At 37.9% G+C, this 27,651-nt stretch overlaps 1 protein-coding gene across 2 annotated transcripts in view; it reads left to right on the top strand.

The window, feature by feature from the left end:
- The window catches only part of ARHGEF4 (Rho guanine nucleotide exchange factor 4), a 200,017-nt gene that overhangs the window by 86,067 nt on the left and 86,299 nt on the right, over positions 1–27,651 (top strand). Inside the window, exons 3-4 of one of the 2 annotated variants that reach the window (XM_072960762.1) lie at positions 18,469–18,765; positions 20,241–20,297. In XM_072960762.1, coding sequence (XP_072816863.1) covers positions 18,469–18,765; positions 20,241–20,297 — 354 coding nt within the window. The remainder of the gene's footprint in view (positions 1–18,468; positions 18,766–20,240; positions 20,298–27,651) is intronic. The other variant, XM_072960763.1, reaches the window with a different exon arrangement.

The raw sequence follows: 27,651 nt of genomic DNA on the forward strand, positions 1-27,651 counted from the left end.
CCCACATCAACGTATGAGAGATCTGATTTTCTCTCTCTGCATCCTTTCAACATCTGAAATTTTACGTGTTTTTCATTTTACCTATTCTAGTAAGCATGTGGTGACATCGCATGATTCTGACACTCGTTTTACAAAGGCTAATGATGATGAACATTTTTCATGTGCTTATTTACAGCTTAGCTGCTATAACAAAACACCACAGACTCAGTAGAGCAAAAAACAAGAGAAATTTATTTCTCATAATTCTGGAGGCTGGGAGGTTCAATCAGCGTATAGGATTCGCCATTTATGTATACGTTCTTCAGCGAAATGTCATGTTGTATCTCTTGCTCATTCTCTAACTGAATTCTTGCTTTTTACAGTGGAATTTTGACAGGTTTATTTTCAATGAGATATACTGGAAATAGAACGTTGTATAAGTTTTAGGTGTAGAACATGTTGACGTGATAGAATTATATATTATATATTGCAATTTTATATTGCAAAATGATTACCAGTGTTAGCTAACATCTCTATTGTGTTACATAATTTTCATTTCTTTTTTGTTGTAGTAACATTTAGGATCTAATCTCTTAGCAGCTTTGAAATGTATAAAACAATATTGTTGACTATAATCACTATGCTTGTTCATCTTTTGGTGCAAGTTTGTACCCTTAAACATCTCCAAAACTACCCTTCCCCCTAGCCCCTGGTAACCACCATTCTACTCTCTGATTCTACAAATTCAGCTTTTTTAGATTCCACATATACATGAGATCATACAGTATTCATCTTTGTCTGTCTGACTTATCTCATTTAGCATAATGCCCTCAAGATCCATCCACATTGTCACACATGGCAGGATGTCTGTCCTTCTTTCTCACAGCTGAAATATATACCACATCGTCTTTATCCATTGATTCTATTCATTGATGGACACTTAAGTTGTTTCCATATCTTGCCTATTATGAATAATGCTGCCTTAAACATAGAAGTGCAGATATTTTTTTGATATCCTGTTTCCATTCCCTTTGGCTGTATACCCAGAAGGAGGATTGCTGAATCATCTGGGTAGTTTTAATTTTTTGAGCAACCTTCATACTGTTTTTCATAGTGGCTGAGCCAATTTACATTCCCACCAGCAATGCATGAGTGGTCCCTTTTCTCCACATCCTCCCCAACACTTGTTATCTCTTATCTTCCTGATGACGGCCATTCTAACAGGTATGAAGGGATATCTCATTGTGGTTTTGATTTCCATTGCCCTGACTATGAGTGATGTTTGAGCATCTTTTCAAGTACCTGTTGGTCACTTGCATGTCTTGTTCAGAAAAATGTCTGTTCAGTTCCTCTGCCCATTTTTCAATCAGATTGTTTGGTTCTTTTGTTACTGAATTGTATAAGTGCTTTATACATTTTGGATATTAACCTCTTATCTAATACATGGCTTGCAAATGTTGTCTACTGTGCTGTAAGTTGCCTTTTCATTTAGTTGTTTGTCTCTTTTGCTGTGCAAAGGTTTTTAATTTGATGTCGTCCTACTTGCTGATTTTTGCTTTTGGTGTCATATCAAAAAATCATTGCCAAGACCAATGTCAAGGAGCTTCTTGCTTCTTTTCTAGGAGTTTTACTGTATTTGGTCTCATGTTTATGTGTTTCATCTATTTCAAGTTCATTTTGTGAGTGGTGTAAGAGAGGGTCCAATTTTATTTTTCGGCACATAGTTATCCAGTTTTCCAACAGCATTTGTTGGAGGGGCTGTTCTTTCCCCACTGGATGTTCTTGACTGCCTTGTTGCATATTAGTTGACTATATATGCTGGGGTTTATTTCTGGGCTCTCTATTCTGTTCCATTGGATTTATGTAGCTATTTTGACACCAGTACCATACTGTTTTTATTAGTATAGCTTTGTAATATAGCTTGAAATCAGAAAGCATGATCTCTGCAGCCTTATTCTTCTTTCTCAGGATGGCTTTGGCTATTGGGGATGTTCTGTGGTTCCAAAAAATTTTTATTTCTGTGCAGTACACCATTGGAATTTTGAAAGGTATTGCATAGAACTTATAGATAGATGGCTGCGAGTAGTATGGACATTTTAATATTAATTCTTCTGTTCCATGAACATGGTCTGTCTTTCCATTTGTTTGTGTTGTCTTTGATTTTATTTTAATCAATGTCTTATTATTTTCCTTGTGAAGATCTTTCACTTCCTTGGTTAAATTTATTCCTAAATATTTTATTATTTTTGGTGATATTGTGAATGGGATAGTTTTCTTAACTTCTCAAATGTTTCATTAGTGTATACAAAGGCAACTGATCTCTGTGTGCTGATTTTTTTTTTTTATCCTGCAGCTTTACTGATATCATTGATTCTGACAGTTTTTTAGTTGAATCTTGGGGATAATCTATATACAAAATCATATGATCTACAAACAGTAATAGTTTTACATCTTCCTTCCCAATTTAGATGTCTTTTATTTCTTTGCCTTGTCTAATTGCTCTAGCTAGAACTTCCAGTACTATATTGAATAAGAATGGTGAGAATATGCATCCTTGTCTTGTTCCTGATCTTAGAGGAAAAGCTTTGAATTTTTCAACTGTTGAGTATAATGTTAGCTGGGAACTTACTATGCACGGCCTTTAATATGTTGAGATATGTTCCTTCTATATCCAATCTGTTGATAGTTTTTATCATGAAAGGAAGTCGTATTTTGTTAAATGCTTTTTGCATCTATTGAAATGATCATATGATTTTTATCTTTTATTCCATTAATGTAGTGTATTCATATTTATTAATTTGTGTATGTTGAACAATCCTTGCATCTCAGGGATAAATCTCACTTGATCAAGGTGTATGATTCTTTTGATGTGTTGTTGAATTCAGTTTGCTAATATTTTTAAGAAACTTTGCATCTATTCATTAGGCATACTGAGCTGTAGTTTTCTTGTAGTGCCTTCATCTGGCTTTGGTATCAGGGTGATGCTTACTTTGTAAAAATGAGTTCAGAAGTGTTCTCTTTTCTTCAATTTCTTGAAAAGTTTGAGAATAATTGGCATTAATTCTTCTTTACATATTTGGTAGAATTCACCACTGAGACCATATGGTTCTGGGCTTTTTTGTGTTGGGAGATACGTGATTTAGTCTTTTCAGATTTCTGTTCCTTCATGATTCAGTCTTGGTAGGTTGTATGAGTCTAGAAATTTATCCATTTTCCTCAAGGTTATTCAATTTGGTCGCCTATGACTGTCTCTGATGTCTTATAGATAAAACATTTTCTTCTATGCTGATAATAACTTAACTTTAATCGTATACAAAAACTCTATCCCTTTATTTACTCCCCCTTTATGTTTTTGATGTCACAATTTACTTCTTTTTATATTGTTTTTATTAACAAATTAGTATAACTTTAGTTATTTTTAATACTCTTGTCCTTTAACTTTATACCAGATTTAAGTGGTTAATATACCACTATATTACAGTTTTATAGTATTCTGAATTTGACTATACCTTTAACTTTACCAGTGTGTTGTAGGTATTCATATGTTTTCATGTTACTAATTAGCATCCTTTCATTTCAGCTTCTGGAATTCCTTTCTATATTTCTTGTAAGGCAGGTCGTGTAATAATGAATCTGCTCAGCTTTTGTTTTTCTGGGAAAGTCTTTATCTCTCCTTTATTTCTGAAGGATAACTTTGCTGGACAGAGTATCCTTGATTGGCAGTTTTTCACTTTCAACTCTTTGAAGATATCATCCCACTCTCTTCTGGCCCATAAAGTTCCCGCTGAGAAATCCACTGGTAGCCTTGTGGGGTTCCCTTGTAAGTTACAAGCTTCTTTTCAGATTCTTTGTCTTTGACTTTTGATAGTTTTATTATAATGTCTCTTGGAGAGGATCTATTTAAGTTGATTTTGTTTGGTGACCTACAAGGTTCATGAACTTAGCTATCCAAATCTCTCCGCATATTTGGGAAGTCCTCAGCCATTATTTCTTTAAATAAGCTTTCTGCCCCCACGCTCGCTCTCTTCTCCTTTTTGAATTCCAATAATTCACGTACTGTTTCTTTTGAGGTATCTGATAGATCATGTAGATTTCCTTCACTCTTTTTCATTCTTTTTTCTTAATTCTCCTCTAACAGGATAATTTCAAATTCCTGTCTTCTATTTCACAGATTCTTTCTTCTGCTTGATCCATCCTGCCCTTGATGCATTTTTCATTTCATTCATTGTATTTTCCACTCTAGAATTTCTGTTTGGTTCTTTTTATTTTTTAGATATAATTGACATACAACATTATATTAGTTTCAGGTGTAACAACATAATGATTCAATATTTGTATATATTGTGCCACGATCACCACAATAAGTCTAGTTAATATGTCACCATACACAGTTACAGAACTTTTTTTCTTGTGTTGAGAACTTTTAAGATTTATGCTCTTAGCAACTTTCAAATATGCAATACAGCATTATTAACTGTAGTCACCATGATGTACAGTATATTCCCGTGACTTATTTATTTTATAACTGGAAGTTTGTATCTTTTGACCCCCTTCACCAATTTCATCCACCTCCCCACCCCCTACTTCTGGCAACCATCAATCTCTTCTCTGTGTCTGTGAGCTTAGTTTTTTGTTTTTAGATTCCACATATAAGGGAGATCATAAAGTAATCATAAATCTTTCTATGTCACACTTATTTCAAAAACTTAACATAATGCATTCAAGGGCCATTTATGTTGTCACCAATGACAAGATTTCACTCTATCTTATGGCTGAATAATGTTCCATTGTATATTATACCACTTTTTCTTTATCCATTCATTTATCAATGACAGGTTGCTTCTGTATCTTGGCTGTTGGAAATAATGCTGCACTGAATACAGGGGTGCACGTACCTTTTCAAGTTAGTGATTTCATTTTCTTAGGATAAATATCCAGAGGTGGAATTTCTGGTTGAGATGGTAGTTATACTTTTAATTTTTTTCTATAGTGTTTTCCATAGTGGCTGTAGAGTTTACATTCCCACCAGCAGTGCACAAGTGTTCCCTTTTCTCCACATCCTTGCCAACACTTGTTATTTCTTGTCTTTTTCATGATGTTCATTCTAACAGGTGTGTGGTGGTGTCTCACTGCAGTGTGGATTTGAATTTCCCTGATGATCAGTTATATTGAATATCTTTTCATGTACCTGTTGGCCATCTCTATATCTTCTTTGAAAAGGTGTGTATTCAGATCCCCTGTCCATTTTTTAATCAATTTTTTTTCCTTTTGAGCTATGTGAGTTCTTAATACATTTTGGATATTAACCCCTCATCAGATATATTATTTACAAATACTTTCTCCCATTCAGTAGGTTTCCTTTTCATTTTGTTGATGGTTTCCTTTGCTCTGTAGAAACTTTATAGTTTGATGTAGTCCCACTTGTTAATTTTTGCTTTTTCTTCCTTTGCTTTTGATGTCCAATCCAAAAAATCTTCACCAAAACTAATGTCAGGTTGCTTACTGCCTATGTTTTCTTTTAGGAGTCTTAAGGTTTCAGGCTTTACATTCAAACCTTTGAGTTAATTTTTGCATATGGTGCAACATATTCCTTTGCACGTGACTGTTCAGTTTCCCAATACCATTTGTTGAAAAGAGTGTCCTTTCCCCATTATATATTCTTGGCTCCTTTGTTACATATTAATTGATCATATATGAGTGTGTTAATTTCTGGGCTCTCTATTCTGTTCCATTGATTTATGTGTCTGTTTCTTGGTCACTACTGTTTGGATGACAATACTTTGTGATATAGTTTGAAATTAGGAGGCATGATATCTTCAGCTTTGTTTCTTTCTCAAGATTGCTTCGGTTATTTGGGGTCTTTTGTGGTTCCACAAAAATTTTAGGATTGTTTGTTCTATTTCTGTGAAAAATGCTATTGGAAGTTTGATAGGTATTGCATTGAAATTGTAGATGGCTTTAGGCAGTAAGGCCATTTTAACAATATTAGTTCTTCAAATCCATGAGCACAGTACATCTTTGCATTTATTTGTGACATTAATCCTCTTTGATTTCGTTCATCAAAGTCTTATAGTTATCAGTGAACAAGTCTTTCATCTCCTTGGCTAAATTTATTCCAAGGTATTTTATTCTTTTGATGCAGCTGTAAGTAGGATTGTTTTCTTAATTTCTCTTCCTGATAGTTTGTTGTTAATTTATAGAAATGTGACAGACTTCTGTATATTTTGTATCCTGCAACTTTACTGAATTCATTTATTAGTTCTAAATGTTTTTTGGTAAAGTCTTTAGGGTTTTCTAAACATAACATCAGCAGAAGTCATCAGAAAATATGACAGTTTTACTTCTTCCTTTCCAATTTGAATGCCTTTTATTTTTTTTCGTGTCTAATTTCTGTGGCTGGGACTTCCAATGCTATGTTGAATAAAAGTGATGAAAGTGGGCATCTTTGTCTTGTTCCTGATCTTAGAGGAAAAGCTTTCAACTCTTCACCATTGACTATGATGTCATTTAGCTGTGGGCTTGTCATAGATGGTCTTTATTATGTTGAGGTGTGTTTCCTGTATATACACCTTGTTGAGAATTGTTTAGTTCTTTTTTCAATTAATGATTTTTATCTTTGTTAAATGTCTCAATTTGTTCATATATTGTTTACCTGATTTTGTTGACTTGTCTTTCTGTGTTTTCTTGTAGCTCATCAAGTTTCCTTAAAACAGCTGTTTTGAATCTTTGTCAGGTAAATTGCAGACTTCTATGTCTTTAGGCTAGGTTACTGGAATATTACTATGCTCCTTGTAGGGTCACGTTTCCTTGATTCTTCATGTTCCTTCAACTTTTGTGTCGCTGTCTTCAAACTGAAGTGGCAGTCACCTCCAGTCTTCTCTGCCTGCCCTCGGGAGAGAAATACATGCTGTCAGCCCTGCTAGTAACCCTGAGGTTTTCTTAGACCTTCTGTGAGTACACCTCTCCCATGCTCCTACTCCTTCTGCTAAAAGGCTTCCTAAGTTAGTATGCCTTCTACCGACAGTGCAAAGTGCCCGGCTGGGTGTGACAGTCTCCCTTCTATTTTCTACAAGTTGGCTTAAATTTGTGTTCTCTCTCTGACCCACAGATTCAGGCTGATTTTCTTCAGGTGCCCACAAGCTACTTTTTCCATCCTTTTTATTTCAACGTACCTATATCATTATATGTGAAATGAGTTTCATATATTAAGCATATAGTTGGTTGTGGTTTTTAATCCACTCTGCCCTTACCTGCTTTTAACTGATCTTTTTATCATATATTATTTACCATTTATATATAAAGTAATTGTTTGGGCTTAAGTCTGCCTTTTTACTTTTGTTTTTATTTTTGTTTCATGTTCTATGTTCATTTTTTTTGTACTGCTATGTGTTACTTGAATCTTTTAGAATTTTATTTTTATGTGCCATAGCTTATTTGAGTCTCTTTAGTTTTTAGTGGTTGCTCTAGGAATTACATTGTACACATACAACTTATCACAATCTACTGGTATAGACATTTTACCAGTTCACGTGAAGTGTAGAAATCCCGCCTCCCCTTAAATTACCTTATCTTGTTTATAATTGTCTTTAAATATTTCCTCTAAATGTGTTGAGAACTACTTCAAACGATATTATAATTTTTGCTCTGAAAATCAAACATAATTTAAAACTCTCAAGAGGTGAAGGAATGTCTGTTGTATTTACCCATATTTTTATTCTTTACATTTTTTTCCCCTGATGTTTGTTCCAAGTTGCTTTCTTTCATCATTGGTTTCAGAACTTCCTTTAGCCATTTTTTAGGGTATATCTGATGGCAACACATTCTCTGTCTTCCTTCCTCTAAGGATGTCTTGATTTTTCCTTTATTCCTGAAGAATATTTTCACTGGATATAGGATTTTGCATTAACAATTACCTTCTTGAGAGAAGCAAGATGGCAGAATAGAAGGATGCTTGTAGCTCACCCTCTGCCACAAATACACCAAAACTCACATCTATGGACCTACTCAGCCAACCAGAGCACCTGCCGAACTCTCAGGGAACATCCCCCTCTTTGAAAGACAAAGATGCCAAAAACCTGGTAGGAGAAAAGGAAAATAGAAGAAAAAGCAAAACAATGCAGGACCGGTCCAGTGGGGAGGGAGCAGCAAAGGAGGACTGGCGCTCGTTCGCTAGGTCTCCCACCACCAGCGGAGAGGCCAGCAGGACAGAGGGGGAGCCTCCGAGGCTCAGATCTGCCCTGAGCACCCCTTGACCGACAGAACTGAGTTAAGCGGGCACAAAGAGTCCCGACGACACCCAGCCTAAGACGCAAGCTGGCAGCTGGGTCCGGGCAGGCTGCCCAAGCCGGGCGGAGGACCGGGGCGGCTGCACTGATGCAGCCCTGGGGGATGGCAGGGGGCTGCGCACTGTGGCTGGGAGGGGATACGGAACAGAACAAACTTGGTCCTGTATAAATTGTGAAACAAGCAAAGCAACATGGCTGTTGTGCCCTGGGGGGAGGGGCACCGTAGCCTTTGTCTCCTCAGACCCACAGCGCCATTACTGGTTCCTCTCTCGAGAAGAGAGGCGCGGCGCAGCCACAGCCGCCATCTCCTCCTGTGCGAGCGCCCGGGCGGGGGCGGGGCCGAGCCCTGAATCCGCACCCAGGGGCTCCGCAACCTCCTGCGCAGGACTGAGACTTGTTTACAGCCCGAGGCAGAGAGGATCATTCTGCCCTGGCACCTCAGAGAACTCGCACCACCAAGACAAACAAGGAGCTGAGATTTGGCTCAGAGCAGGGGCAGGGCTGTTCCGTGGTCTTCCCTGAGCCTGCCTTTGGGGCACCACCCTGAGGCGGAGCGGGCATCTGCACAGAGCAGCGGAGCGACCGGTGCCCGGAGAGGGCGGGCGGCCACCTGCCCTCCTGGCAGGAACGCAGCACCTGACCATGGTGCTGGGAGGGGGAGTGACCCGCCTGCCCACCGGGTAAGAGCTCAGCACCTGACCCAGTGTTGGGAGGAGGCGCAATCTGTTAACCGACAGCCGCTGGGAGCAGCACAGATGAGGGCGCCAACAGAGGGCCTCTGGAAACAGCAAGCTGAATTCACGAAACAGGAGGAAGCAACAAATACCTCTCGATAAAATCATTAAGAGCACGCCTTTCTCTAGGAGAACTAGATAACTGATACTCCTTAAGCCACAGTGCCAGACAGATATGAGCAATATGAAGAAGCAGAGGAACCACTCCCAATTAAAAGATCAAGAGAAATCCCCTGAAGGCACGATCAAGGAAATAGACATTGATGGCCTACTAGGTCAAGATTTCAAAAAAGGAGTCTTCATAGTACTGAAGGAAGTAAAAGAAATAGTGTTTAGAGATATAAAATATGTCAAAAATGAAATAGAAGCTATAAAGAAGAACAAAGTAGAATTAGTAAACTCATTTGCTGAGATGAGAGCTGACCTAAAGGCTGTACAAAGCAGTCTAGATAATGCCCAGGAATGAATAAGTGACCTAGAAGACAGGATGACAGAAAGCACCCAATCAGAACAGCTGAGAGAAAAACAAATAAAAACCAATGAAAACAATAAAAGGGACCTATAGAATAATATAAAGCGTGCCAATCTACACATAATAGGGGTTCCAGAAGGGGAAGAAAGAACAAAGGGGATTGAAAAGGTATTTGAAGAAATCATGGCTGAAAACTTCCCAAACCTAAAGGAATCAGATATCCAAGTACAGGAGGCTCAGAGGATCCCAAACAGGAAGAACCCAGACTCACACCAAGACATAGCATAATCAAGATGGCCAGAGTCAAGGATAAAGAAATGATGCTAGAGGCAGCAAGAGAAAAACAAACTAACAAAGAGTGAGTTACAAGGGAACCCCCATAAGGCTCTCAGCTGATTTCTCTACACAAACACTATAGGCCAGAAGGGTGTGGCAAGATATTCAAAGTCCTGAATGAAAAAAAGGTGACTGAATAAAGAAGAAGTGGTATATTTATACGATGGAATACTATTCAGCCACAAAACCCGACAACATTTGCAGCAACATGGATGTTCCTGGAGAATGTCATTCTGAGCAAAGTGAGCCAGAGAGAGAAAGAAAAATACCATGTGAGATCGCCCATATGAGGAATCTAAACAAAACAAAACAAAACAAAACAAAACAAAATATAAATACAAAACAGAAACAGACTCATAGACATAGAGTACAAGCTTGTGGTTGCCAAGGGGGTGGGGGATGGGAAGGGACAGACTGGGATTTTAAAATGCTAAATAGATAAACAAGATTATACTGTATAGCACAGGGAAAAATATACAAGATCTTGTGGTAGCTCACAGTGAAAAAAAAACTGACAATGAATATATATATGTTCATGTATAGCTGAAAAATTGTGCTCTACACTAGAATTTGACATAACATTGTAAAATGACTATTACTCAATAAAAAAGGTAAAAAAAGATACCTAATATACGCATAATGGAATATAAAATTAAAAATCAGTTTCATATTGAACTATTCATACTATAATGTAAATGAGACTTCATTATTGCTGTAGATTATCTCCTAGCCACTGTATCTCTTTATTCTAATTCTCCATTTTTTTTCCTTCTAGACTATATCAACATGGATTTATATATAATGTATCTGAATGTATCTACTTAGTAGTTCTATTTATCAATTGAACTGAAGTACAGGTTGTTTTGATAGTCTATGTTCATTGCCAGTCTATGTTTCCTTGTAAGTTGATAACAAGTAAGAACTTAGTAGTAGAGACTTTATTATTTCTACCTTGGAGATTCATAATCCATTTTTAATAAGGACCCTTTCATATACATATATATTAAAACCTTATTTAATCAAAAAAAACCCAAACAATTACTTTCTTGAAAAATTACACTTGAAAAATGAGCCACTTCTTTCTGGTCTTCATGGTTTCTAGTAATGTCATTCATTTATTTTATTGTTTAATTGAAGTACAGTCAATTACAATGTGTCAATTTCTGGTGTACAGCACAGTGTCCCAGTCATGCATATACATACATATATTCATTTTCATATTTTTTCCATTAAAGGTTATTACAAGATATTGAGCATAATTCCCTGTGCTATCAAAAGAAACTTTTTTTAAAGTCCATTTTTATATATAGTGGCTGACATTTGTAAATATCAAACTCCCAGATTTATCCCCTCTTACCCTCTTTCCCCAGTAACCTTAAGATTGTTTACTATGTCTGCAAGTCTGTTTGTTTCATAGATGAATTCATAGTGTCCTTTTTTTTTTAGATTCCACGTATGCGTGAAATGGTATTTTTCTTTCACTTTCTGACTTACTTCACTTAGAATGACAATCTCTAGGTCCATCCATATTGCTGCAAATGGCATCTTATTCTTTTTTATAGCAGAGCAGTATTCCATTGTATAAATATACACAATTTCTTTACCCAGTCATTTAATGATGCCATTTAAATTGCTTTTCCCTTGCAAGAAAGGTATTTTTTCTATCTCACTGCTTTCAAGATTTTTTTTTGTCCTGAGATTTCAGAAGTTTGATTATGAAGATTTTTTATGTGAATTTTTTGAGTTTATCTAATTTTGAGTTTACTCAGCTTCTTAAATTTGTAGGTTTATGTCTTTTGCCAAATTTTGGAAATTTTAAACTATTATTTCTTTGAATACATTTTCATCCCCACTTACTTTCTTCTCTCTTTTTTGGATTCCAGTTGCTCTAGTGTTTGATCTTTCTTTATAGTCTCACAGGTCCCTGAGACTTTTTTTTCAGTCTGTTTTCTCTTTTTTGTTCAGATTGTGTAATTTCTATTTTTCTATCTTCAAGTTCAGTGATCCTCTGTCTTCTCCATTTTCCCATGAAACCATTCATTGAATTTTTAATTTGTTACTGTATTTTTCAGTTCTATAATTTCCATTTAGTTATTCTTTATATTTTCTATTTCATTAATATATTTTCTCTGAGATGTTCTACCGTTTTTTCCTATCAAATATTTTTCATTTGTTTCAAGAGTATTTATTTTGCTTTTTGAAACATTTTTATGATGACTGCTGTAAAATATTTGTCAGATAATTTCGACATCTGTGTCTTCTCAGGGTTGGCATCCATTGGTTGGTTTTTTTTAAAATTCAAGTTGAGATTTGTCTCCAATCTTTGTATGACTAGTGAATTTCAGTTTTATTCCTGATATTTGGGGCAGTATGTCTTGAGTCTCTGTATCTTATTTAACTCTTCTGTTTTGCAGACTTCTGACACCACCAGTAGGAAAAAGTAGGCATCGCCCCATTACTGCCAAGAGTGGATGGAATCCCAGGTTCCTTTTTTGGCCTCTGTTGACCACCTGTTGCAGGGATGGGTGTCTCATCACTGACGGGTGGGAACAGGAGTTGAGATCCTCCACTAGAACTCCTGTGACACCTCCCTGGTTCAGAGGGAGACTTGTTCATGTTCCCCTTGGGGTCATGGTCATGTTAACGCCAGGTGGTGATGAAAGTCCTGGCTTTCTCCTGCGCTGTCCCCTATACCAGCCTAGCAGCGCAGGGGAGGGATGTTCCACTACCACCAAGTAGGGGATGGGAGACACCCTGCAGAAGGGCCCCGTTGCCACTGGAAGGGGAGTGAAGCCCCAGCTTCCCTCTAGGTCCTCCTAACGTCACGAGGCTGGGAGAGGGCTGTACGTCACTGTAGCCAGATGGGGTTGGGAGTTTCCACTCACGCCTTGGTGAGGGAGGCGGGGAATGAGGGCATGTTCCATGCTTTTTACCATGCTGGAGTAGCGCACTTCTTGTCTAAAGGTTTTCTGTCTTGCCAGACTGGTCCTCTGGGTAGAAAAAGCAGGCTTTTGTTGGGGCTTTGTGTCTGTGCCTAGTGGTATTTCCAGGTTACAAGATTCTCCAGGACCCATATATGAGGTATATATAAATCGAATATAGGATGCAGAGAAAACTAAGGAACTCACTGGTGTGCTGTTCCTTGCATTCTAGGACCCCTAGCTGCTGTGTCTTCGTCTCTCTACCATTCAGTCTTTATATTATTGTTTTCTACATACTATCTCAAGATTTCAGCTGCAATTAGTGGGATGAATTGAGGGAAGTGTGTCCAATCATCTTGTCCAGAACTGGAGGGCCCCTGTTTTCTGGATGTTTTTGTTTTTTTCATAGCATCTTGCTCCTATTTCATGGTTACAGAGTCTTCCACTTTTTTTTTTTGAGGCAATTCATTTGTTGAGGCTATTCATTTTTGAACTTTTCTTCTATCACCCACATTTTCTATTTCCTGAGTGTTTCCCCCCTATTTGTTTATTTTGGTCTTTTTAGTGTGTTGAAAGGAATGTCAGGGAGTCTTTGGCTGCATTTCATATTTTTAAGAGTAAGGCACCAAACGTGTGTTTAGTGCGGTGGGCGCGTTGGGGGCCGATCAGCCAGCGGCTTCACCACAGGTGGTTAAGTGAGGAGTTGCTTGTTTTCTAAGTCAGTATTTGGAGGTCTTTTCTCTGGGGTGGGTGAACTTTGCCAGAGACACATCCTCCACTCTCCTAGGAGTTACACAGGCTTATTCTGGGAATGCAGCAGGGGGCTGAACCACAGTTCACTCTGCAGACTGTTTGCTCTGCCTGTTTTCATCCCAAACCCCTCCACTGCTTTTACCAGTAAGTCTGCTGTCCCAGAACCTGGATCCTCTTGTTCGGTATTCAAAACCGTTAAGTCTCTGGTGTTTTAACTTCGCTGGCATTTTGAGGAGAAGAAAGGGGAAGTGGAAGAGGGAGGATGAGTAGTCACTAGGCTGACCCGGCTAAGGGAGGGTACCCCAGGGTCACACTTTCACACACAGGCTTTACACCAAAACCTCCGTCTGTTTCCCCAGGACCTGTCCTGCCCTGCACAGTCCCTGATAACTCCTCTCCTTTAGATAGCTTCTTGTGCTCAGCTAAATCATTTGCTCTTTTGAGAGGGGTGATAATTAGGTTGATTGATTGATTTTTTTAATGAAGGTACTGGGGATTGAACCCAGGACCTCGTGCCTGCTAAGCACACCCTCTACCACAGAGCTACACCCTCCACCGCCATTTGCCCTTCTTACATTCACTTACCCTTTACCAGGTTTTGTTCAAATTCCTCATCTGCTATTGTCTCATCCTTTTTTAAATTTTTCTCTTGGAATTACAAAGATGGACAGTAGGCCTTAACTAATGATAGCTCCTTCCACTCTTAGCTGCTTTGTCCAAAAAGCTGCTCAGGTGCTTAAACCAGCAGCCAAGAATAAAGGGACTACTGTTAGTTTAGTACCATCTGCCATCTACTTTTAATCTATGTAGAGAAAGCTTATGCGTTGGGGTCTCTATCACCCTCAATATTTTGAGTGCCTGGAGAGCTGGGACTCTGTTTTGTCTATCTTTGAGTTCCCATTGCTTAAGAAATTCCATGGTGGCAACGTTTATTCTGTTCTCTGCTGAATCTCTAGCATTTGCATTGCTGTCTGGCACATACCATGTGCTCAAGAAAGGCTTGTTGAATGACTTCTGGAAGTCAGGAATTTGTCTGCCTACTGGAACATTCCTTTAGTCTGAAAGTTCTAGTTTCACAAGATAATGTCTACGTACCTTGCACTATGTGGTGATGGATTTTGATCAGTCTTGCTCATGTCGGCTGATGGAATGATATTAAACACATTAGGAGAGCACCTTGTTCATCTGTGGATAAGAAAGTTACTGGGATGAAAACTGAATAAACTGAATCTGTATTGCCCAATACTACAAGGAGGATTTGTCAAAATTTCTCCAAATAAAAATGAAAAAAGCCTCCCTGCAAATAAAAATGAAAACTCAGAGAATGAGTTTAATGCTAAGTAGCATTTCTGTAGTGGTGTTCTCAGTGGGATCTGAAAACAAACCATTCCAGAAAGACAGGACGCCATCACCACCTCGGCCATCTCAGCCCCGTCTGGTCATTAGCAAAACCAATAACATTGGCTGCTGTGTATTGAATGTGTGACAGGCGTTGTGCTACATGCTTTATGTGCGCTATCTCAGCCAAGTCTCAGAATGTTTCTGAGAGGCATTCGTATTCCCATTTTACAGGTGAAGAAACAGAGAGGGGGTTAAGGACACTTACTTGCCTAAAATCACGCTGCGGGTAAGAGCCAGAGCCAGGATTCAAATTCAATTTATCTCACCCCAAAGTCTGCTCTCTGACCCCCACCCTAGGGTAGACAGGAGCCCTGGAACAGCCTGATCTGCCTTGCCCCTCTCTTATTTGCCAATATCCCTAGTACAGTGATTCTCAAACTAGCTTTGCACCAGAGTCCCCTAGAGGGCATTTAAACACAGATTGCTGGCCCCACCCACAGAATTACTAATCCAGCAAATCTTTTTTTTTTTTTTCAAATTGAAGTATAGTCAGTAACAATGTGTCAATTTCTGGTGTGCAGCACAATGTCCCAGTCACGCATATACATCCATATATTTGTCTTCATATTCTTTTTCATTAAAGATTATTAGAAGATACTGAATATAGTTCCCTGTGCTATACAGAAGAAATTTGTTTTTTTATCTATTTCTATATATAGCAGTTTAACATTTGCAAACCTCAAACTCCCAAATTTATCCCTTCCCACCTCCTTTCCCCTGGTAACCATAAGATTGTTTACTATGTCTGTTTCTATTTTGTAGATGAGTTCATTAGTGTCCTCTTTTTTTCTTTTTTCTTTTTTTTTTTTTTGATTCCACATATGAGTGATATATCGTACTTTTCTTTCTCTTTCTGGCTTTACTTCACTTAGAATGATGATGTTCAGGTCCATCCATGTTGCTGCAAATGGCATTATTTTATTGTTTTTTATGGCTGAGTAGTATTCTGTTGTATTGCTGATCCTTGAAAATCTGCATTTCTAGCAAGTTCCCAGGTGATGAGTCGTCTGCTGCTATAGAACCAGCTGACTAAGCTTTGGCTTAGGGACCCTCACAAGGCTGTAGTCACAGTGTTGGCAGGGACTGCGCTCAGCTCAAAGCTGGACCGCGGGATGTCTTGCTTCCACGCTCGCTCAGGTGGCTGTTGACAAGCCTCAGATCCCTGCTGGCTGTTGGCTGGAGCCTCTCGGAGGCCTTGTTCACAGTATGTCCTGTGGCTCCTCCCAAGCAAGGAACCCATGAGAGCCGCCCCCAAATGGGAGCCACAGCCTTTTTTTATATACCTTTTTATAACCTAATCTTGGAAGTGACATCCCATCACGTCTGCCATAGTCTGTTCATTAGAAGTGCCACTAAGAGTCACTAAGTCCAGACCATACTCAAGGGGAGGGGCTCATACGAGGGCCTCCGTCAAGGTGGTGAAGGCTTTGGAGGCCATCTTAGAGGTTGCCCACCATACTGGGTGCTGCTGGGACCACACTTTAAAAATCCTGCTCTAATTAATGGCCTCAGAACAAAGACCTTTCTTCCTGAGAAAATCAAAGCTCCTTGGTGAGTACATGGATATGTGACCCTAGTAACACCTCCAGGGTGGGATCAGGGATGGGAGGGGAGCTGACTCTTTTCTATTAAGCGTATGAGGAAAAAAAAAGCAAAATTTTGCACTTAGGACACCAGTCTTAAACCAGAATTCTCTCTAAAGGCCCATAACCACGCTATGGAAATGATAATGTTCTAAAATTCCAATAAAGCAGAAGTTGAGGTTAAAAGCATCACTGAGGGAGGGCATCAAGGGGTCCCAGCCAACAGCTCGGGCACGAGCTGGTAGAAGGCTAGGGGATGGTGTATTGGAGAAGTCCAAGTTTTCTTTTGGTTTGAAAATAAGTGAGCTTGTGTCTGGTGGCAGTAAGCAGTATTCCTCTGGAAGCCCCAGCATGAGGGTGGCTTGGCTTCCTTACCAATGGTTTCATGTCATTTACTCACTGAAAGCCTTCGGAGGCAGCTTCCTTATGTCATGTGCATAAAATGCATAACATTGAGTCTTGCACAAAGATGTGCTCAGTTACCATCTATCCCCTGGGACGGGGGCGGGGGTGGAGACTTTGAGAGTTACAACAGAGTCTGAGGCGTGGCCCTTGCTTAGTTATGGAGATGTTATTTCCACCTACAAAGCAAATGTAGAATTTATACAATGTGGAATCATGAAAGGACATGGGGTTTAAAATCAGAAGAACTCAGAGCTACCCTGAACAATGTGGCGGCAGGGGGCGCCCACCCTCTGTGAGGTGGAAAAGCCAAGGAAAACTTAACCATCAGCCCTGCACATTCACAGTTCCACATCCAGGGATTCAACCATCCTTGAATCATGTAATACTGTGGTATATACTATTGAAAAAACTGCATACAAGTGGACCCATGCAGTTCTAACCCATGTTGTTCAAGGGTCAACTGTGTAATGACACTCAGAGCTATGTGAACTCAGGCAATCACTTAAGCCAAGTTTTTATTACCATATTTATAGGCTATGGTTAATATATCACCATGCCATATGATAGCATACTATATACTATAATATTATGGATAACAATATATCCATAATATAAAGCTGTTTCACAGTGGAGTTGAGGGGAGAGGACTAGGTAAAAGTACTTTTTAAACTCAGAGCAATATTTGGGTGCCAATAAAATACACAGTGACTCTCAACCTTGGCTCCATAGTAGAACCACCTGGCAAGCTCTGAAAAGTCCCAGTTCCCAGGCTGCACACCAGAGCCATTATGCAGTAATGATGCCTCCCCTCCTTCCTGTCCTCTGCTGTCTTCTCTTTCTCCGTTATGTGTGTATGTACATACATGTATGTATGTCTACATTTTTTAAGGCAGACACTTGAAACAGTTAAAAGAGATTTTACCTTTGTTTCCACCAAATAGTACACACAGAGTGCTTGGGGGTGACATTCCAAAGAGGGGCTGTGAAAGGGGTGTGCACCGGGGTGGGACTAGGGTGGGCGGCGTCAGACTCGAAGAACACGTGCTCCCAGTGGGATGGGTTGATTTCAAAGCACAGAGAGGTGGTCGCGCAACACCAAGGCGAAGTGTCCTGTCAGTGGGGACAGATTTTACTTTGAAATTCATTTAAGATGCCTGAGTGAGTAACAGCAACTGGGACGAAGTGATGGCAGCAGAGCCAAGGTGCAGTGTGTACACATCTAGTTAATGTCTGTGCCAAGAAAGAATAAGTGTTTCTGTTCTCAGGGGTATTGTTGAAGCAAGAGCTTTCTGCTTCAACCACTGACCCTTAAAAAGTCTTTCTAGTGAGTGTGCCAAGTTCAGTAGTTACTTTCCAGACCTTATTCTTTGATCAACATAGAAGACTTGATTTTTTGAAATATTTGAAAGAGGTTTTTACAGAAACTAGATTTGTTTTGTTCCTGATCTTCACATTTTCCGAAATTACTGTGAACAAAGTATTTCAATGGAATCTGTATGTTGGGGATTAACCAAAAAACATGGGATTGTACCCAAAAGAAACTGAACAGGGGAAGGTCACTGTGTGGTCAGCTGACACGTCCTTCTCTCTGTTCTCTAGGACCACATGCCGGGGGAAAAACAGCCAGGCAAGACACCCCGTTGCTCCCACAACCAGAAAGCTTCTCACATGGAGCCAGCTCCGAGGCTGCTCTCGCCCCCTGGGATGGGGACTTGGACTCTCCCCTTCGTCTCTGCAGAGGACGTCCCCGGAGAGACTCCTTCACCACCCCGGAGCCTCCTTCAGCACTCACACGTCAGTTTAGATGACCTGTGGCTGGAGAAGACGCAGAGGAGGAGGTTGAAGAAGCAGGCGCAGGTCGAAAGGAAGATGCACGCACATAACGACGGAGTCCAAGTAAGCTACTCACACACCATCATCATCCGACTTGGCCGGGCACCCACTCTTCCAATGCAGCTGCTTTCCCTTCCCGCCCCTCCCCCGCCTCTGCCCCAGGACAGCCTGCAGGAGACACACTTCACAGTGATGTGTCCCCTTTGTCTCTGCAGTGTGTCTCTGCCTGCATCCGGCCCTGTGCAAGGCAGGGGAGCGGAACTGAAGAATTGGAGTCTGTCCTCAAGCCCCTTCCATAGTAATGACCATTTAGGGAGGACCTCCTCTGTGTCAATCACTGTTGTTAGATCCTGGACAGCATGTGCTCTCATACTCATAAAGGTGCATGGCATTCTGATATAACAATCGTGATTAAATTAATTAAGCAAAATTATATAAAAAGAATTAGGCTTTGTCTCTAGGGACATTTTGACACCATGATTTTTGCATGAAACTGTCAGCTTTTTAACAAATGACTTAATAGTTTATGAAGCATACCTTTTACCCAGCCCCTGACTCTATTTCTTGGTCTTTCCCTTTATAAAGTGGCAATATTTTTATTATCAAATATTCGTGAAGTACACATCCCTGAGCCTCCCCTCGCCCCTGAATACCCACTTGATTCTACTGAGGTGAAATTCACATAACATAAAATTGACCATGTCAGAGTGTACAATTCAGTGGCATTTAGTAGATTCACAAGATTTTGCAGGCATCACTCTATCTAGTTCCAAGCCATTCTCATCATCTCAAAAGGAAACTTCATAGCCATTAAACAGTCACCTCCCATTTCCCCTCCCCTGACCCTGGTGAGCACTAACCTGCTTTCCATCCCTATGGGTTTATCTATTCTGGAGATTTCAGGTAGATGGAATTACAATATATAAACTTTTGTGCCTGGCTTCTTTCACGTAGCATAACATTTTGGGGGTCCATCTGTGTGGTAGCATACAGCAACACTTTATTCCTTTTTATGACTGAGTAATATTCTACTGTATGGATATGTTTTTGTTATCCATTGAACCATTGCTAGACATTTGGGTCATCTCCACCTTTTGGCTATTGTAAATAGTGCTGTCAGTAATATTTGTGTATGAGCTTTTGTTTGAATACATGTTTCCATTCTTTTGGGTATATACATAGGAGTGGAATTCGTTGGTATTCTATGCTTAACTTTCTGAGGAACTACCAGACTGTTTTCTACACCATTTTACACTGTTCTTTGTGTTGTTCTGTTTAAATTACACCATCCTAGTGGGTCAGAATGTACCTCACTGAGGTTTGATTTGCATTTTCCTAGAGACTAATGTGGAGCATATTTTCATATGTTTGTTGGCCATTTGTGTATCTTTTTTGGAGACACGTCTATTGAAGTCCTTTGCCCACTTTTTAATTAGGTTGTTTGTCTTTTTGTTGCTCAGTTGTAGGAGTTATTTATATATGCGAATACTACACCCCTATCAAATAAGTGATTTACAAATATTTTCTCCTATCTGTAGGTTGCCTTTCACATTCTTGATAGTGTCTACTCCTGCACAAAAGTGTTTAATTTTGATGTAAGTCAATTTACCTATTTTTAATTTTGTTGTTTATGAAATTACTGTAATGCCTAGGAGTCCACTGTCAAATCCAAGGTCATGCAAATTTACTTTTATGCTTTCTTCTAAGAGTTTTTATACCTTTTGTTCTTATATTTAGGTTTTTTTAAAATTCATTTTGAATTTTTGTGTTTTGTGGGAGGTAGAGGTCCAACTTTGAACTTTTCCATGTATGTATCTTGTTGTTCCAGCACCGTCTCTGTTAAAGAGACACTTCTTTCCCTCATTGAATGATCTTGGCACCTTCCTAAAAAATTAAATGACCTTAGATGTATAGGTTTATTTCTGGACTCTCAATTCTATTCTGTTGGTCTTTATAATCTATCCTTAGATCAGTATCACACTGTTTTAATTATTGTAGCTTCGTATTAAGTTTTAAAATTGGGATGTATGAGTCCTCTTTGTTATTTTTCAAGATTATTTTGGCTATTTGTTAATCTTGCAATTCCAAATAAAGCTTAGGTTTTATTTCTTGAAAAAAAAAGAGAAAAGGCCATTGGGATTTTGATAGGATTATATTGAATCTATAGATCAACTCTGGAAAGTATTGCCTTCTTAACAATATTAAATCTTTGAATCCACGGATACAGAGTGTTGTTCCATTTTTTAGGTGTTTCTAAGCATCTAAAAACACTGCTTTTAACAACATTTTGTAGTTTTCACTGTACAAATCTTAACATATCATTGGCTAAAATGTTTCCTAAGTATTTTATTCTTTTGATGTATTGCAAATAGAATTGTTTTCTTAATTTCATTTTTGGATTGTTCATTGCTAGTGTATAGAATTACAATGGATATTTGTGTATTGATCTTGTACCCTGCAAATATGCTGAATTTGTTTACTAGCTCTAAGAGTATGTTTTTGTGTATTATTTAGAAAGTTCTATATATAAGATATAGATCCTGTACATGAAAAAATTTTATACCTTTGTATTTGATTTTCTTAGGAATTATTATAAATGGCATTATGTCCTAAACAAGTTGATTCTTAGTATATTGAAATATTATGGATTTTTATGTGTTGATATTATATCCTGTGACCCAGATGAATTCACTTATTGGTTCCAGGAATTTTTTTTTTAAAGATTCCTTGGGATGTTCTGTGTACACAGTTGTATCATCTGCTGTTGGGGACAGTTTTATCTTTTCCTTTCTAATTTGTATGTTTTTTTCCCCTTGCCTTTATTGCAATGGCTAGGAATTCCAGTACTGTGTTGAATAAGAGTGGAAAAAGTGGATATCCTTGCCTTATTCACTGTCTTAATAGAGTAAGTCACAATCTTCCCCTATTAAGTATGATGTTAGCTGTAGGGTTATTATAAAATTCCTTTCTCAAGTTGAGTTTCCCCTCTATGCCTAGTTGGCTGAGAATCATGAACGTGTGTTGGATTTTTTTCAAAAGCTTTTTCTGTTGTCAATTGACGTGATCATTTTATTTTCTTCTTTAGCCTCTTGATATGGTAGATTATATTAATCAATTGTTGGTATATTGAATCAGTCTTGTATACCTGGAATAAATCCCACTTGGTCATTGCAGTATACACGGAATGAATAATTTTTACTCATTCCTGGATGAATTTGCTAACATTTTGTTGAGTTCTTTTGCATCTAAGCTCATGAGAGATACTGAGCTGGGGTTTTCATTTTTGTACTGTCTTTCTATAGTTTTGGTATCGCCATAATGTGGACCTCATAAAGTGAGTTGGAAAGTATTCTCTTCTTTACTATATTCTTCAATAGATTGTGTGAAATTGGTTTTCTTTGCTCTGAAGTCTAATTTGATATTAATATAACTACTTCTTTTTTTATTAATGTTTACATGGTATACTTTTTTCTTCCTTTTACTTTCAACCTGTCATTGATTTGAAGTGGATTTCTTATAGGTAGCGTTGTTGGATCTTTTAATTTTATCCACTCTGCTTACCTGTGTCTTTTAATTGGTGTATTTTGACTATTGACATTTGAAATTATTGTGTTAGGGCTTAAGTCTGCCATTTTATTATTTGTTTTCTGATTGTTTCTTCTGTTTCTCAGTACTCTTTTCTGTCAGTTACATGAACAGTTTTTAGGATTCCAGCATAATTTGTTTATGGTATTTTTGAATATATTGTTCTGTATGGTTTTCTTAGTGGTTGCTAAAAGTATTACGTACATGCATAATTTATCACAGACTACTGCTGTCAGCATTTTACCACTTCCAATGCACTGTAGTAATCTTACTTCCCCTGAGGTTCATTTCCCATCCCCACTATTAAAATACAGTTGTCTTGTGTTTTCTCTACACACATTTTTTGGAAGTACAATTGACTTACAATATTATGTTAGTTTCAGGTATACAACACAGTGATTCAATACTTTAATAGATCTTCATATAAAGTTATTATAAAATATTGATTATATTCTGTGTACTGTACACTACCTCCTTGTATCTTTTTTATAATTGAGGCATAGTCAGTTACAATGTGTCAATTTCTGGTGTACAGCATAATGCTTCCATTCAGTCATACATATACATACATATATTCATTTTCATATTCTTTTTCATTAAATGTTACTAGAAGATATTGAATATAGTTCACTGTTGCTATACATAAGGAATTTGTTTTTTATGTATTTTTATACATAGCAGTTAATATTTGCAAATCTCAAACTCCCAATTTATCCCTTCCCACTCCCTTCCCCCCTGGTAACCATAAGATTGTTTAACTATGTCTGTGAGTCTGTTTCTGTTTTGCAGATGAGTTCATTAGTGTCTTCTTTTTCTTTTTTTTAGATTCCACATATGTACCTCCTTATATCTTATTTATTTTATACCTAGTAGTTTGTACATCTTAATTCTCTTTCCCCTATCTTGCCCCTTCAACCCCTCTCCCCACTGGTAACCACTAGTTTATTCTCTGTATCTGTGAATCTATTTCTGTTTTCTTATATTCATTCCTTTGTTTTATTTTTTAGATCCCACAAAGAAGTGAAAATATACAATATCTATCTTTCTCTGTCTGACTTATTTCACTAAGAATAATACCCTCCAGGTCCATCCATGTTGTTGCAAATGGCAAGATTTAATTCCTTTTTATGGCTCAGTATTATTCCGTATCAGTAATATTCAGTATTATATGGCTCACATCTTCTTTATCCATTCATCTCTGCTACTTAGGTTACTTCCATATCTTGGTTATTTTAAATAACACCACTATGAACATTGGGGTGCATATATCTTTTTGAATTATCATTTTTCTTCAGGGAGTTCTATGGTTTTCAGTCATATTTAGGTCTTTAATCCATCTTGAGTTTATTTTTGTATATGGTGTGAGGAAGTGTTCTAATTTAATTCTTTTACATGTAGCTGTCCAGTTTTCCCAGCACCACTTATTGAAGAGACTGTTTTTTCCCCATTGTATATTCTTACCTCCTTTATCATAGATTAATTGACCATATATGTGTGGGTTTATTTCTGGGCTCTCTATTCTGTTCCATTGATCTATGTATCTGTTTTCATGCCAATACCATACTGTTTTGATTACTGTAGCTTTGCAGTATAATGTGAAGTCAGAGAGCATGATACCTCCAGCTTTGTTCTTTTTTCTCAAGATTGCTTTGGTTATTTGTTGTTGGTTTTTTTTTTTTCATCATTCCATACAAATTATAGGATTATTTATTTATTCTTGTTCTGTGAAAAAAATGTTATAGGTATTTTGATAGGCATTACATTAATTCTGTAGATTGATTTGGGTGGTTAGGTATTTTAATAATATTAATTCTTCCAGTTCATGAATATGGGATGTCTTTCCATTTGCTTGAATCATCTCCAGTTTCCTTTGTCAATGTCTTATAGTTTTCACAGTACAGGTGTTTCATCTCCTTGGTTAAATTTATTCCTAGGTATATTATTCTTTTTGATACAATTGTAAATGTGATTGTTTTCTTACTTTCTCTTTCTGATAATTCGTTACCAGTGTATAGAAAAGCAACAGATTTCTGTATATTAATCTTGTATCCTGCAGCTTTACTGAATTCATTTATTAGCTCTAATAGTTTTTTGGTGGAGACCTTAAGGTTTTCTATGTAGAGTATCATGTCATCTGCAAATAGTGACAGTTTTACTTCTTCTCTTCCAATTTGAATGTCTTTTATTTCTTTTTCTTGTCTGACTGCTATGGCTGGGACTTCCAATAGTATGTTAAATAGAAATGGTGAGAGTGGGCACCCTTATCTTGTTTCTGATCTTACAGGAAGAGCTTTCAAGTTTTCCCTATTGAGTATGATGTCAGCTGTGGGTTTGTCATAAATGGCCATTAAGACGTTGAGAAACTTCCCTCTATACCAACATTATTGAGAGTTTTACCATGAATGGATGTTGAATTCTGTCAAAAGCTCTTTCTGCATCTATTGAGGTGATTATGTGATTTTTATTCTTCCTTTTGTTCTTTCTTAAAGCCTTGGTTGTACAGCAGTCTTTCTGCTAATTTCCAGTAAGTTTTCGATGAGAATTGTTCCATGTATAGATGTATTTTTGATGTGTTCATGTAGGGATCTGAGTTCCATGTCCTCCTACTCTGCCATCTTGACCCTTATCCATAATTTTGTTAATGTGATGTATCACATTGATGGATTTGCAGATATTGAACCATCCTTGTATCCCTGGGATAAACCCCACTTGATTGTGGCGTATGACCCACTATGTAATGTTGAATTTGATTTGTTAATATTTTGTTGAGGATTTTTGTATCTACATTCATCAGAGATATCAGCCTATAATTTTTTTTTCTTTTTTTGTAGTATCTTTGTCTGGTTTTGTTATCAGAGTAATGCTGGCCCTGTAGAATGACAATTGGAGTGTTTGCTCCTCTTTAATTGTTTGGAATAGTTTGAGAAGGACAGGTATTAACTATTCTTTAAATGTTTGATAGAATTCCCCTGGGAAGCCTTCTGGTTTTGGACTTTTGTATGTTGGCTGTTTTTTGATTACTCAAACAATTTCAATACTAGTAATCAGTCAGTTTAGATTATCTCTTTCTTCCTAATTCAGCCTTGAAAGATTATATGTATCTAGGAATTTAACCATTTCTTCTAGGTTGTCCAGTTTGTTAGTGTGAAGCTGTTCATAGTATTCTCTTATGATTCTTTGTATTTCTATGATATTGGTTGTAACTTCTCCTCTTTCATTTCTAATTTTATTTATTTGGGTCCTCTATCTTTTTTTCTTAATGAGCCTGGCTAAAGGCTTATCAATTTTGTCTATCTTTTCACAGAAAATCAGCTCTTGGTTTCATTGGTCTTTTGGTTTCTTCTTCTTCTTCTTTCTTCTTTCTTCTCCTTTTCCTTCTCCTTCTTCTTCTTCTTCCTTCTTCTTTTCTTTCTTGATCTCCATGTTGATCTTTATTATTTTCTTCCTTCTGCTGACTTTGTTCTTATTTTTCTAATTCCTTTAGAAGAAAGATAAGGTTGTTTCTTTAAGATTTTTCTTGTTTTTTGAGGTAGGCCTATATTACTATAAACATCTCTCTTAGAACTGCTTTTGCTATGTCCCAAGATTTTGGAAGGTTGTGTTTTTACTTTCCTTTGTCTTAAGGTATTTTCTGATTTCCTCTTTGATTTGTTTATTGACTCATTGGGTTTTTAGTAGCATGTTGTTTAGTCTCTGTGTGTTTGTGCTTTTTCCATTTTTATTCCTGTAATAGATTTCTACTTTTATACCACTATGGTCTGAGAAGATGCTTGATATAGTTTCTATCCTCTTAAATTTGTTGAGACTTGTTTTATGGACTAGCATGTGATCTACTCTAGAGAATACTGAAAAGAATATGTATTCTGCTGTTTTGGGATGGAATGCCTTGTAAATATCTATAATTCCAACTGGCCTATTGTGTCAGTTAAGGTCACTGTTTCCTTACTGATTTTGTGTTTGAGAATCTGTCCATTAATGTAAGTGGGCTGTTAAAGCCCCGTATTTTTTTTTTTATCATTTTCAATTTCTCTTTTTATGTCTGTTACATAATACAGTATTATTAACTATAGTTGCCATGCTGCACCTTACATCCCCATGACTTACTTATTTTATAAATGGAAGTTTGTATCTTTTGACTCCACCCACTCATTTTGCCTACCCACCAACCCCTGCCTCTGACAAGTACCAATCTATTCTCTGTACCTATTAGCTTGGCTTTTTGAAAAATATTTCACATACATGTGAGATCATAGTCTTTCTCAGTTTGACTTATTTCACTCAACATAATGTCTTCAATGTCCATCCATGTAAAATTTTAATTTTAGTGATTATATTTTGCAGCTCTAATGCTTCCATTTTATTCTTCTTTGTATCTATTTCCCTACTGTTATTTTTCTTTCATTTCAAGAGTGTTCACCCTTACTTCTTAGAGCACAGTTACATGAGCTTCTTAAAAATCGTTTATTATCCCAACACTATTGTCATCTTGGTGCTGGGATCTGTTGATGTCTTTCCCTCATAATTTACTGAGATTTTCATAGTTCTTTGTATATTAAATAATTTTGGATTATATCTTTGGCATTTTGAATATTATGAGACTCTGAGTCTTGTTTAGTTCCTATGGAGAGTGATAATTTTTTCAGATCCAGTTTAGGCTACCAGTTCTAACTGGCCTTCAGGGGCTATGTTTCTTATGTCAGTTCAGTTTTCAAGGTGTTTTCAGTGCTACTGGGACAATGTGGCTCACCCAGTGGCCAGTCTGGGACCTGTAAAATGTTCTGCTCTATAATTGGGTTCTCGAAGACTTTAGTTTAGGGTCAGATCCACCCAGGCACAGTTTGGGCATTAGTCCAGGAGTTCATAAACAACTTTACGGTATCATTTTCTTGATCTCACTTCTGCATTCTTCCAGCAGTTCTTGGCTTCCAGGAGCCCCCCATCTTCCCGGTCTTTTTGCTAGAAAGCAAGGCTTTCGTTTGCCTGCTCTGCCATACACTTCCTGCAACTACGTCTGCCTCTGGAGCCAAGTGACAGGAAGGCAGAGAAAAGAAAAAGGAAACAGGAATTCTTCCCTGTGCTCTTGGGACTACAGTTCCCCTGGTCATAAAGAATTCCCTCCCTCAGAGTTTTAGGTCCCTGCCTGGCCATCACTGCCATAGTATAATGGGGTTTCCTGGGAGTCTGGGATGAGAGGAAATGACAATGTAGAGCATTTCCCCCAGTTACTCATACCCTTAAGGGCTCCTTTCCCGTCTCTTTGGATGAGAGAGGGCTTCTTTTGGAGTATTTTTTGTCCACACCCAATTTCAAGCTGCTATTGAGCTCATGCCAGAGGATGCCACCAAAAGGAAACTCACCACAGGA

Source organism: Vicugna pacos, chromosome 5, assembly GCF_048564905.1.
Source record: "Vicugna pacos chromosome 5, VicPac4, whole genome shotgun sequence".
In the NCBI taxonomy this organism is placed as follows: domain Eukaryota; kingdom Metazoa; phylum Chordata; class Mammalia; order Artiodactyla; family Camelidae; genus Vicugna; species Vicugna pacos.